This window comes from Leishmania braziliensis, chromosome 5 (assembly GCF_000002845.2).
Source record: "Leishmania braziliensis MHOM/BR/75/M2904 complete genome, chromosome 5".
Taxonomy (NCBI): domain Eukaryota; phylum Euglenozoa; class Kinetoplastea; order Trypanosomatida; family Trypanosomatidae; genus Leishmania; species Leishmania braziliensis.
Window position 1 is genome coordinate 265,192 of NC_009298.2, and position 12,489 is coordinate 277,680.

The following is a 12,489-nucleotide window of genomic DNA, read 5'->3' on the forward strand; positions in this document are numbered from 1 at the left end:
AATACCCATCCTCTCTCTCTTCCCGCTAGCCCATCTCCTCCGCCACCACCACTACAGTGCACACATATGCGCACCCCTTGGGTGCCTGTACTGTAGTGCCTTGCCGCCTGCAGCACCCGTCTCGTGAACTTTCCACGGCCATCCGCGATCATCTTCCCCTTGTTGGTCTTGTAGAGATATATCGCCGCTTCGTTTGCTCGTGGTAGGGATTGGGGGCTGCTGTGGTCGTTACGATGACTGGTTGGCCATCCGGACGGGAGCGCACATCCTGATGGTGACAGTCTTGATGAGCCGCGTGAGGCGACACTTTCCTCTTCCTTCTCATTTCGTGTGTGTGCGTGTGATTAGCTACTTTCCCTTCACTTTACTTTCATCGGTGGCTCTCCTCCACGTACACACGTGCGCTGTCTCTCTCCCTTTTCCATTCTATGGTTTGCTCTGCCTCCCTCCTCGTATCGCTCACACATCATCATCACCCTTTACCTCCACCATCCGTCGCACCTGTGCGTTCGCGATGGTGAAGGCAGTGGTGATGATCATACTCGTGATGGGCTGCGCGTGTGTGGATGAGTGCCCCTCTGCATCTCCCTTCAGTGACCCCAGTCGATGTTCTCCGCTCAATGCAACAAGCGAAGGCATTCCTCACAGGAAAAGGAGGGCCGCCCTGCGCGTTCATCCCCATCTCTCGCACCTCCTCTCTCCCTCAGCCGCCAATATGACCTTGTTGCCCCCTCCCCCTCCTCCTCCTCTCCTCCCACCAAAGTGCTGCCTTCAGCCTTTAATAACGTATCTAAAGAGGGGGCGCCCAGTCATGCGTTCTGCTGCTGCTGCTCCTCCGTCCACCATCGCTGTAGGGGCCGCGCTCCTCCCCATGAACGACTTACGAACAGGTATGGCACCGGCTGCACTTCCGCGGGACCACGACCCGCAGTCGACGCGTCCTGCTGCAACGTCGCCGTCCCCGCCCATGCCCACGTGCCGCCGCCTGAGCTACAACAGTGCGAAGACGGGGAGCAGCTCACGGAGTCACACGCGGGCGTCGCCGTCTTCCGTTGCCTCATCCCACTCGTGCGTCCACCCGCCATCACAGCAACAGTCGCAGAAGCTCCAGCACTTTTGGCAGAAACCCGTGCCCGTCGCAGAGGTGACCACCACAACTGCTAGCCTCCGTTCGACTACCGCCGCGGCTCGCGCTACTGTCATCGCCGCAGACACCTGTGCGATACGGCACGACAGCCCGCTTGTTGCCCGGTCCCGCTCCCCATCAATCTGCATAGGCACTGCTGCATCGCCGTGCTCACCAGAAGCCCCACCGTTCGCGGCAACGGTGGCGGCGTCGGCCACCTGTGCGGTGGCGTGCAGCACAAAAAGAGGCAGCGGGGACACCGCCCCTCTCTCCCACGTGCCCACCGACGGCAGACGAGGCGGCGCGACAACAGCGGTGGGCAACGGCAGCACCTCGCCGCCCTCGGCGACGATCGCTCAAGCAGTGACAGCCACCGTCATCGTGAAGCATAGAACTCCTGGGCGTGCGAAGGGGCCATCGCTGCTGTCACTGCCGTCGCTGTCGTCCGCTGCCGTCTCCCCTCGCGCAGCAGCACCTCGACCCCTACCGGCACGTCACCACAGCGCTGGGACTACTACCCTAGCTAGTAGCGGTCTGCCAGTCGCTCAGCCGCAGCCACAGCGTGCCGCACCTCCCCCTCAGAGGCGCCGCAGTCGGTCCGCCAGCAGTGGAGTATGTGGCGCAGGCACTAACCCCAACAACGTGTACTTTCAGCCAGTGCCGACGCTGCGCAACGTTGGTGCGGGTGACCCTTCCCCTTTCTCCGCAGGGCAGCTGGCCATGCCTCGGCGATCGCCGCAGTGGCCAGCAGTGGCCCCCGCCCTCACGGTCGCTGCAACGACCACAAGAACAGTGCAGCAGCGCGCACCTCCCGTGCAGCTCGTCCGCCCCGCAGAACTGCACCGCAGTGCCACCATGGTCACCAGAGTAGCGGCTGCCGTGCAGGACCGCCTACAGCCTCCACACCGGTCGAAGCTGGCACGCACTTTGTCCGTGACATCAGTGCAGCAGCGTCGCCGTACTCCGTCCACAGGCAGCTTCGATGGTGGCAGCGGCAGCGCTCGCAACACAGAGTCGGTCGCGTCTGCGTCGCTCTTTACGCGCCGCGCATCCATTAGCTCTCTTGGCGCCGTCGCCGAGGCCCCTGGGGGACGGTCAATCGCACCCACCGCCTCACGACGACCGCGCTTGAGCACGGCGTCGGGCCCCCTCTTCACCTACACGACACGAGGAGCGAGGAGCGGCGGAAGTCCGGCAGGGCATATTGAGCCGTGGAGCTCCGCTAACGGTGCGCCGGACTTTGTCGCCGCCAGCAACAACACCACCGCTGAAGAACGCACTTTGCTTCGCAAGGACGTAGTGCGCAGCAGCTCTGCCCCAGCGCACAAGCAACGCCACGCGAGGAGCAGCAGTCGTACCAGCAGCGCAGTGCCCGGTAACCTCGCCAGCCAAGCCCCCCGCACTGCGGATGGATGCGGTGCGCTGGCGGCGGCTCCACCCCTCCTTGTGCGCTCCGCCTCGGTGAGCAGTGCACACCAGCGGCGACCGCACACCAGCACCGACAATCCGGTCGGCGTCGTTGCGACGGCCGCTTCTGGGCCAGCGACGGTGTCCACCAGCTTCGTGCGTACGTCGCTAGTGCCGCGCCGTAGCCAGAGCCGCAACGGCACCAGTGGCACCACTCGCAGCGGTGCTACCGGGAAAAACGCGCTGACTTCGCTGGGCACCGCAGCAGTGTCGATGACAGCTAGACCCCCCAACGTGAATATCGACGTCACTGCCAGGCGTGCCAACCCCGGTGCTACCCGGCCCACCATCGACAGCACTGCCGGTGCTGGTGACCCCTGCTCGCATCCTTTGGCTTCCACCGAGGCAGGATTGCGTCGCCTTGCCAGTCGCAAGCCACGAGACGGCGGCAGCAAAAACACCGTGTCAGCGAGTCAGTCATCGATGATTGAAATGGAGGAGAGCAAGGCGTTCCTGCAAGAGTTCCAGCGCATGAATGAGCGTGAATTGGCCTTGTTCGGGACGCTGCTGGCCACCGTGGCCAGCGAGCAGCAGCAGCAGCAGCGCTGTGACCTCGGCATCGCTGGCGGTGCTGCTCTGGGCGCAGACAAGGCGGACGACACCGCCATGCTAAGCAGCGCCGCGGGTGATAGAGCCGCTGGCATTGCCCCTTCGACGGGAGTAGTAGTGTCAGCAGAGGACGTGACGGTGTGGGCATGCAAGCGTGCCGTCTCTCTACCCCTCCATCAGCAACAGGGGCAGTCAAAGCTAGAGCAGACATCCGGCATGCCGCCGCCGACAACGACGACGCCAGGAAAGCCAGAAGCGGTGGCACCGCCTCACCTGCATGCCGACGATGAGCTCATCGTTCTGGTGCGTCGTTCGCACAGCTGCACCGCCAGCCTTCACGCTCCGCCATCATCATCGATGTCGGGGTCGGAAGCGCAGCAGCTGCAGACGGACCAACTCACTCAGCGAACTGATGGAACCAAAGGGCAAGACGACGCCCATCTCGTGGCGAGTCCGCATGCCGCCGTGCGGCCTCCACCACACCAGCAGCAACAGCAGGGCATTGTGGTAGACACGGCTGCAGGAAGCCGTAGCAGATGCTGCGCAACAGCGCTGCATCGTGCGTCCCGCAGCCCGTCGCCGGCACCTCCGCCACTGGTCAGCACTGCTGACGGAAAAGAGAATGACCTGCAGACCCTTCTGCTCAACTCTGCGAGCAGCACCTCTGTTCCTGCATCCTCCCTTCCGACACCGACTTGTGCACAAGCGCACCCTGGCACCACACGAGTGCCACAGCAGCAGCAGCAGCAGGTGGAGATGTTGGCGAGTGCATGCCCGGACATGAGTGGCAGTGGTGGGCTGCGGCCACGTGCGGAAACAGACGTCAACACGTCTGCGAACCGCACCGCTGCCGGGGCTGCGTGGAAATCTTCAGTGGAAGCAATGTCAAGGTCGACGCGCACGGTACGCAAAGAATTACCGTCCAGCACTGGGGCAGCGGCCGCGACGGCTGGGACAGTGAGGCGGGGTATGGTGCGCGATGGCCCATCCTCGGCTGCTGCTGCTGCTGCTGCCGGTCTCATCCGAGGCGGCGGCCGGCGTCGTTGCGGCGCCAACAATGGCAAAGACACGTCGCCTTCGCCCCCAGAGCAGCAGCGGCAGTGCAACGCTGAGGGCTACGCAGATATCATCCGCCGCTACATCCCTAACGCGCTAGAGGAGTCGCACGACGGCAACGGCATTGACGGCTGCGACAATAACTTGAAGGAGGGAGGAGTGCCCTTCGATGAGGACCCTCACTCTGCGGGTGCCTCTGCATCTTCGCTGTCACGAGCAGCGTCTGAGGCGTCAGCGCCGCTGGCTGCACTCAAGAGAGCGAAGGAGATGGCCGCCGAACTGGCCGCCGCTGCGCGGACGAAGACGATAGCAGCGGACAAATACTCTGCAGCGATGATGTCCACGCCGTTCTTGTCGCCCTCGATCTTCTCCTTCGCTGACTCGCCCACAAGCGGCAGTGCAAGCATGGGCCGCGCGAGTGGTGGCTACGCCACTGGAGCGGCGACGGAAATATCCGGCGTCCGGGTTACCGCCGCGCAGCTGCAGCTTCTCATTGACGGCTCACGTAGCCAAGCGAACTATGCACGCTATCAACCCCTTTAGCGATAAAGAGAGGTCCGTGTGCGTGTGCGTGTGTGGGTGTGGGTGTGCGTGTTGAGTGTGTGTGGGTGTGCATAACGTATTTCTTGATTATTTTCTGCGTTTTTTTTTTGCCGCGGACGATGTTGCTCTGCCTCACCAGCGCTGTTTGCTGGCCTGTAGTGGTGGTGGAGGGTGGGGAGGGGAAAAGGATGAGGTTGATTCCGGTCCCTCACGTAACACCTCCGTTTACTTTAGCTTTATGACACAGCCCACCCCCTCCCTCCCCTCCAGCAGAGCCGTCGTTGTGGTTGTCATCATCGCGGCGGACGAGGAGCGAGGACGTGGTCATGCCCTTTGTTTTATGTTCAGCATTTTTTGTACCCTTTGGTCGTGTTACCTCCGTCCGCCACCACCACCCCCTCCTCCTCCTCCCCTTGATGGGGCGAGGACAGATGACGATCGTCCTGCTGCACATGTGCGCCCGTGGGTTGTTGTCCCTACTTTTCCTCTCCCTTAGATCCCTTTTAATCGCTCTCTCTCTCTCTGTGTGTACGTGTGTGTCCCAGCGTGTGTTCGTCGTTAGAGGGGTCCATTGCTGACTGTATCGACTGGTGCTGGTGCTGGTGCGTGGGACGATGGCATGTGTAGTTACTTTCACATCCCTTCTCCTTACTCTTCCACTTGATGAATCGCCTAGGCCTCGTCTCTCCCTCCCTCCTCGCCGCCTTCCCACCACGTTCGAAAACACTGAGAGACGCACCGCGAGAGAGGGGGGTAGCCGACGAGGCCCGTCGCCAACGTGCCTGCATACACGTTAAGCATCCTCCTCCCCACGCCTGCCGCTGCGGGTCCATGAGGGAGACAGCCGCCACCCATCGCGCATCTTTGTTCCTCCCGACATGTGTGGGCGGGAGGGGGGAGGCACCGGTGGCGTCAACCGCTCTTCTCCTTCCCCTCCTAAGGCCAAGGGTTGCCTTCGCCATTACCGAGGACGGAGGAGAGGTGCAGAAGGGGAACACCACGAGTCCCGTACACGAACTTATACAAGCGGAATGCCTCCTCCGCATCTCCCTGATCTAGCACCGCGCAGCCTCCCTGCATCCTCTGGGTCTACGTGCGTGCGATGTCATTGTGCGAATCTGCCTCACCGCTACGCACCATCTTCCTCGTCCGCGTCCTGCTCTGTACACCCAATCACTCGCTCCTCTTTCCCTCTCCTCTCGCTCTGGGTGGGGCTTCTCTCCAACTACAACTCGCAAACATGTGCGCGCGTGTGTGTTCACCACCACCACCCATGTTGACTTCAAAGCTCCGGCATCTACTTCGTGTGTGACAGTCTCTCTCCCTCCCTCCCTCTCTCTCACTCTCTGGCGCGCACGCGCGTGTAGATTTGCCTTTTCTCTTCTGTCTGTGTACACTCCCTCAAACCACCACACGTCGAGTGCCATGCTTGCTAGCGCTCTTCGCCACTCCGCTGCTGGAGGTCACGGCTCGACCGCGAGCACCGTGTCGAAGATTCCGAGCATCGAGCGCGCCAGTCCGTACCTGCGCTTCAGCACGCTGCGCCTGCACCCACACCACGAGCCGAACTTCCGTGCCCGCCCGGCGGGGTGGAAGGGGTGGAACAGCAAGCAGTATATGGACCCCTGGGCACCCTACCCGCTGACAACGCCTGTGCGCCATGTCGACCGTCAGTGCGCTGGCATGTGGTTCGGCATGGGCCACTTCGCGCTGAAGAACTTCTTTGGTCCACTACATTGGAAGTTTTGGCTGCGCTTGTCGTTCTTGGGCACCATTGGCTGGATCTACTCCCTCCTCTCTTACGCGCTGCGCATGCACCGCAACGGCTGGGAGTGGAAGAACCGCGGCGCCGTCTACTCCATGGATTAAGAAGTCACAGCCCATGCGTACGCTTGCGCGTTCATCTTCACTGCCGCTCTGCAGAAGGGTGAGAGAGTACAACCTGCCTCATGGGCGGAGGCGCGCAGAGCCTCGCCTAGGGCTTTGATGGTGCGTTAGCAAGAGAGAGAGAGGAACAGACGCCGACGGTGCGCGCCTGCGAGGGAGTGTGGGGAGGTGGATAGCGAAAGGCGGAGCAGTAGGAGAAATCCATGGGGGACGGCCCTGGTGGCAGTATTCACACCGGCCTGCGAGTCATTTGTGTAGAAGACGGGGTGGACGCCAATGTGCAAGAGAGGGGGGGAGAGAGACGATCAACGTACCCCCCCTCCGTGCGCGTGCTGGGACCGCCTGCTCCTCCCTTCGGCCTCTCTCCCCTTCCCCCAGTCCGCAATTTTACTTGTTTGCTTCGTTTCTTTCCCCACTAGTAGTAGGATGTGTATGGGCCGCCACCGGCCAGCCCCCCCCCCCTCCTCTCGCAGGCTGAGGGAGGCTTGCCGGAGAGCTTCTTGGGGAAGCTCGCGAAACGAGAGGGCGGACGTGCACGCAGTGGTGGCGTTGAATGAACGACAGGGAAGGGGCGGGAAGGGCGTGGGTTGTGGGTGTATGTGAGCGTGTGGAAGTTGGATCACAGCACCCCCCAGGCGCGGTAACGACAGGGTGTAAAGAAATGGAATGGCGGGGTGGTGGTGGTGGTGGTGGTGGTGGGTGGGGGGAAGCGCCAACTGCACGTGGGCAGCTCCCGCGCAGCCCCGGCTTTCACACTCTCTTTCTTCGCCATTGGGACCACACCAGCGTCCAGCACCCAACACCCCTCCCTCCCCTCCCCATTCCCCGCTTCGCTCGCCCCCTCCGCGCCTCTCTCTCTCGCTCAGTAGTGGAATGCCGAAGAAATGAAAGCAAAAAAGGAAAGCGCAGGAGTGAGCACACACACACACAAGCAGCCTTTCCCTCTCCTCCTCTCGCTCCATCCATCTGTTCGAGCAGGATTACATTATTTCGCACTCGCACTGAAGACGCGCGTGTACACCTCTGCGTGTGTGGGCGATGTGTGTGATGCGCCTCCTCCTCAGCTGAATTTTCGTCAAAAACAAAATTTCGATGTTTTGTTTCCTCTTTTCCTTCTCGTTTGTATGAGCCCCCATCACATTCGCTGATGAGTGTGTGTCGGTGCTGAGTGTGTGTTGAGTGTGTGTGTGTGTGTGGGTGTGTGTGTACTCGCTTGGGTGCACCTTTATTTTCGCTTTCATTCCGATTTCTCCCTCCGATCAGTCCTCCCAACCCACCCACTCGTTTTGCTTTCTCTCTTCATCCGCCACCTCCCTGCTCCCCAGCGCGCTTCGTGCAATCGATCACACGGACACCCACACGCATACGCATTCAGCATGCGCGTTGTCTATCCGAGTCCAGGTCGTGCGATGAGGGCAAGGGAAGGGAGAGATCGCCAAGTGTCGGTACGTCGGTCTCGCTCCTCCTCTGTATGGGTTGTGTGCGTGTGTGTGGGAGCGCAAAATAGTAAAAGAAGCAAAAAAAAACGAAACTAAACCAACAGCAACAGTAGTGATGAGCCCTCCACACACACACACAAGCACGCGGCGGGTGGGAGGGGGGCACTAAAGAGGGGAAACAGGCAGGGGCATTATACGACAGCTGATCAGGTCGAAGACGACGCCGCTTTCATTGCTTTCTCGCCCTCTTTCCGGTGTGTACCCGCATGCGTGCTCATGCGTGCCACACAGGACCACCACGCTTTCTGAGCATGATGAACACTGCCCATGCAAACCTTGCTCTCTCACTCTCAGTGCTCTCTCACCATTGCTTGGCTCTCTTGCTGTAACTCATCAATCCAACGCACCGACTGGCGTGCGAGAGAGCCGTGGCTCCTCAACGCACTGCCATCCCCCCTTCCACGTCACCTGTCGCTTTTCCCCAGAGCAACTATTGCTGCTGTTGCCGTCACCGTCGTCGTTCTTGGGCCTCTTTCTGTCGCCTGTCGCTCTCATCACTTTCTTCCTGTGCGGTTGTTTTTTGTTTTCAATCTCTCTCTCTCTCTCCCTTACTCAGCATTGCTGAGTCTCAAGCACACAAGCGGAGAGAGCCGCAGCGGGGGCCGGCTGGTGAGGTGAAAAACTGCAGCCCACACGCACCCCCATTTGACGGCTTTCGCGCCCGTCTGCAGGTGTGATGAGTGTGCTCAGCAGAGATCTCTCTATACGTTGTGCATGATGCTGCGCCGTACGCTCTCACTCTGTATCGCCGCCGCCGTTAGAGCAGCAATGGCAACTGGAGCAACAGCGGAGGCTGTTATGGCTTCCCCCTCTGACAGCACGGTGGCATGCCCTGCCACCTCTCTCCGTTCCACTGGCTCTCCGATCTGGTTCCCTCACTCAAGGTGTCGCAATGGCCCAGTCTTCAGCATCAGCAGTCGGCTCACGCACATGGCGCGAGCGTACGCCACCACGACTCCGCCGCTGGAAGGCAGTCACAACGACCCTGCTGATGAGGGTGTGCACAGGATGAACGACGGCAGTGTTGGCGCTGCCGCCGCCCACCTCCAACACGCCCCGACGCTTCGCAGCGCCCTGCCGCCGAGCGCCGTGGAGCTGCCAGAGGAGTCGTTCCTCAAGTGCATCGACAAGGAAATCTTCGACGAGAAGGTGCGGCTGGACAAAGAGGATGGTCCGCCGCCGGTGCCCATGGGGTGGACGATGCATCACACGGAGGGGACCAGCTTCATCTACGGACGGCGGCTGTGGGCGCCGCCGCCGTCCTCCTCCTCGTCTCCACGCCCAAGAAGTAGAGACACTGAGGCGCAAGGCAACGATGTCAGTGGCAGCTCTACCCAGGAGAACCGAGACGGAGAGCAGCAGCGAGAGGTGCGGGCGGCTCCACGGGCTGTGGAACGACATTTTTTACGCATCCAACTCACCGCCCGTGATGCCTCGCTCGACCCTGAGTGCGACGTGCGCGGCGAGCACTTTCCCTTCTCCTTCTTTGTTCAACGCGTTCTCTCCGAAGAAGGCGATGGGGGGAGTGGGGCGGGAGTAACGGACAGCAGCAGTGGTGAGCAGGGTGCCACCGCCAGCAGTGAGGACACTCTCCATGGCGATGTATCCGAGGAGCACACCTTCTACCACAACAGTATCGAGGCTCGCTGCGACGTCGTTGACGGGGAGCTGATCGTCGACAATGTGGTCTACCACGGCCCTCCTCCTCACACGTCGAACTCCCCGTCCTCGTCCGGTGTGCCACAGCCGCGGTACACGAACCCATTCGGCGGCTACCCGGGGCCAAACCTGGACGAGGCCGAAGAGGAAGTCCTCGATGGCATTCAAAGTTGGCTGGCCGAGCGCGGCGTTGACGACCAGCTCGGCGAATTTGTTGGGCAGTACTCTATATGGGTTGAGCAGGCAGAGTACGAGCGGTGGCTGCAGCAGCTTCGCGACTACGTGGCAGCCTGAGAAGGGGGTTATTGTCCGGGACGAACAAGAGGCGACAAGAAACCAAAAAGGTCACCGCGACTAGGCTGAGCAGGTATGAGTAGAGGGAAGGAAGGGAGGGAGAGGGTGGCGGTGGATTTGGAGAGGTGGAGAAGGGGGGAAGGGGGGGAAGAGGTCGATGAAGGTTCTCGACGGACAACAGCTTTGTCTTCGTGTCAGCTTGTGTGGAATTCGGTCTGTCAGGTGCCTGTATCGCCGGTGTAACCGATGTCGACTCCCCTTCTCCGTCTCTCGCCATTCTTTTCTGTTAGCGGGGAGGGAAGGGGGTGTGCCGTGCAGATCTTCTCTCTCTCTGAGTGTGGGTGTGTGGGTGTGTGGGTGGGTGTGTGTGTTGCACACGCACCCATGCGTCGTTGCCTACCTACATTCCCCCCTGCCGCTCCCATGATGCCTGATTGGTCAGGGTGCGAGAAGGCCCTCGCCCTGCGTGGGTGCATATATATATATACTCACATGTGCGTGTAGCGTGTGTCTACCGGGAAGCAGCCGGATCCCTGGACAAACTGCCCTCCCTCTCTCGCCATGTTTCACTCTTAACACGAGTCCTCTCCCCCTCGTCTTCTCCTCCACGCCCTCCCTTTCCTCAGCGTCAGCGGCAGTCGAATCCACGCACACACACACACACACCTCCGCCGCATTCTTTGTCATCCACCCACCACTCTCCACCTCACACCGCAGCGGAGCCCTGCCTCTTCCACGATGCCGCCACAGGCAGCAGTACCGCCGCCGCCGCCGCGACCGGACCCCGTCACGCTGGACCAGATTTTTCTCCAGCTCACCGCCGTGGATGTGCCGTGTGACTCCAAAACTTATTACCTTGTCGCTCTCAACACGGTGGCCTTCCACCCGTCCGTGAAGCTGTTTCTCTTCGAAGACCCAGCGGCGGCAGCAGCGTCGACGGCGAACGCAGACACGCGCACCACGTCGTCGTCATCAGCGGCCGCGGCGCTCAACAAGCAACGCCGCGAGAAACTGCTCAAGAGTGTCGCCTTCATGCTGGCGCAGCGGAACAACGTCATGTGCCACGAATCCAGGTGGGAGACGGTGTCGCTGCTCGGGGAGCTGTGCCGCATGGAGAGTGCGCACAGCGGGGCGCCAACATCGGCACTGGGGCAGATCGAGGCGAAGCTAAACAACTACGCCAAGGAGAACCTCGAATACCTGGCACAGCTGCCATGGTTTCTGCCCACTATCAACAGCATCATCAAGGCCGGTGGCGGTGCGGTGGACGACGAGGCCAAGGGCGACGCAGGCGAGGCGGCCGAAACGGTGGACAAAGCGCGGCAGCAAGGCGAAACTGGCACTTCCGCTGCCGCCTCCTCTTCCTCCTCACGCTCAACTCTCAAGGAGAGGCTGAAGGCAGCGCGAGAGGCCGGCCGTGGTGGTGCGGACGGCAATAGCGGCAGTGGGACGGGGGCTGAAGAGGACGAGGACGTCGTAATTGCGCTTCTCGACATTCGCCGTGCCCTCCCCACGTGTCACCGCATAAGCAGCAGCAGCAGCAGCGACAACGCGGATGTGGTGGTCGAGTGGTCAGACGCGAACATCGAGCAGGCGCGTGATCTCATGTTCGTCGACGCCTCGACCTCGATGCTGCACCTCATCCCCAGCGTGGCCCGCGGCTGCAGCGACGTCTGTGCCCAGTGTCAGAAGCGCGTGCCGACTGTGTCCACATCTGCAGCCAAGCAGCTTCTCCGCTGCAGCAGCTGCAAGGCCGTCTACTACTGCTCTGTCGAGTGCCAGAAGACGCACTGGTCGACGGTTCACCGCACGCCGTGCCGGGCGTACAAGGAGCGATGCGACAGCATCCTCGAGCAGTACTACGCCTCGAACAGGACCAATGGAAAGAAGAAGGGGCTGAAGAGGGATGAGGTCGTCATCCTCGAGGTGCCACTGGAGCCGAGCCTCTTCTTCGAGACTCGCCGCTACCTCTACGACCACCGTGATGAGTCCTTCGCCCACGTCGACTACTCGGACTACTTCATGAAGTACACCGTGCGAGGGTCGTAAGTGTAGGCCCATGCCTCGGTGTAGGCGCGCGCCGGGCCGACCCTAATGAGTGCCTTTCCAAGGTCTCTCTTCTTCTCTCGCGTAGCACATGGTGTTCGTGACCGAAGCAGCAGCAGCAGCAGGACGAGAAGCAGCTGCAGAAAGAGAGAGAGAGACGGATGTGGGAGCTCGAAATTAAGGAGGAAAAGGCGAGGCGAGAAGCGCGGAAAGTGCGCGTGCGTGCAGGCGATGTGGGGGGGCCCGGGGGAAGCTGACCAGGTGTATGGATCGGTGGGTCGTGCACCCTCCTCCCTCCTCAGCGACCGCCAAGGTGCGCTGCCTCATGTTCGCCGTGCCTCGTAGCACACGCACACACATACT

At 61.3% G+C, this 12,489-nt stretch overlaps 4 protein-coding genes across 4 annotated transcripts; all 4 read left to right on the plus strand.

Moving 5' to 3' along the window:
- Window positions 1-271: 271 nt before the first annotated feature.
- On the plus strand, window positions 272-4,741 carry LBRM_05_0750 (hypothetical protein, unknown function; the record flags this gene model as incomplete). The annotated part of the gene is made up of 1 exon (XM_001561839.2): window positions 272-4,741. The coding sequence occupies one exon, from the start codon at window positions 272-274 to the stop codon at window positions 4,739-4,741; it is 4,470 nt and encodes a 1,489-aa protein (XP_001561889.2).
- Window positions 4,742-6,166: 1,425 nt separating this feature from the next.
- Window positions 6,167-6,610, plus strand: LBRM_05_0760 (conserved hypothetical protein; the record flags this gene model as incomplete). The annotated part of the gene is made up of 1 exon (XM_001561840.1): window positions 6,167-6,610. The coding sequence occupies one exon, from the start codon at window positions 6,167-6,169 to the stop codon at window positions 6,608-6,610; it is 444 nt and encodes a 147-aa protein (XP_001561890.1).
- Window positions 6,611-9,057: 2,447 nt separating this feature from the next.
- LBRM_05_0770 (conserved hypothetical protein) lies at window positions 9,058-10,080 on the plus strand (the record flags this gene model as incomplete). Its single annotated transcript, XM_001561841.1, has 1 exon — window positions 9,058-10,080. One exon carries the CDS (start codon window positions 9,058-9,060, stop codon window positions 10,078-10,080), a length of 1,023 nt encoding a protein of 340 aa, XP_001561891.1.
- Window positions 10,081-10,818: 738 nt separating this feature from the next.
- LBRM_05_0780 (MYND zinc finger (ZnF) domain-like protein) lies at window positions 10,819-12,129 on the plus strand (the record flags this gene model as incomplete). The annotated part of the gene is made up of 1 exon (XM_001561842.1): window positions 10,819-12,129. One exon carries the CDS (start codon window positions 10,819-10,821, stop codon window positions 12,127-12,129), a length of 1,311 nt encoding a protein of 436 aa, XP_001561892.1.
- Between the last annotated feature and the right edge of the window lie 360 nt (window positions 12,130-12,489).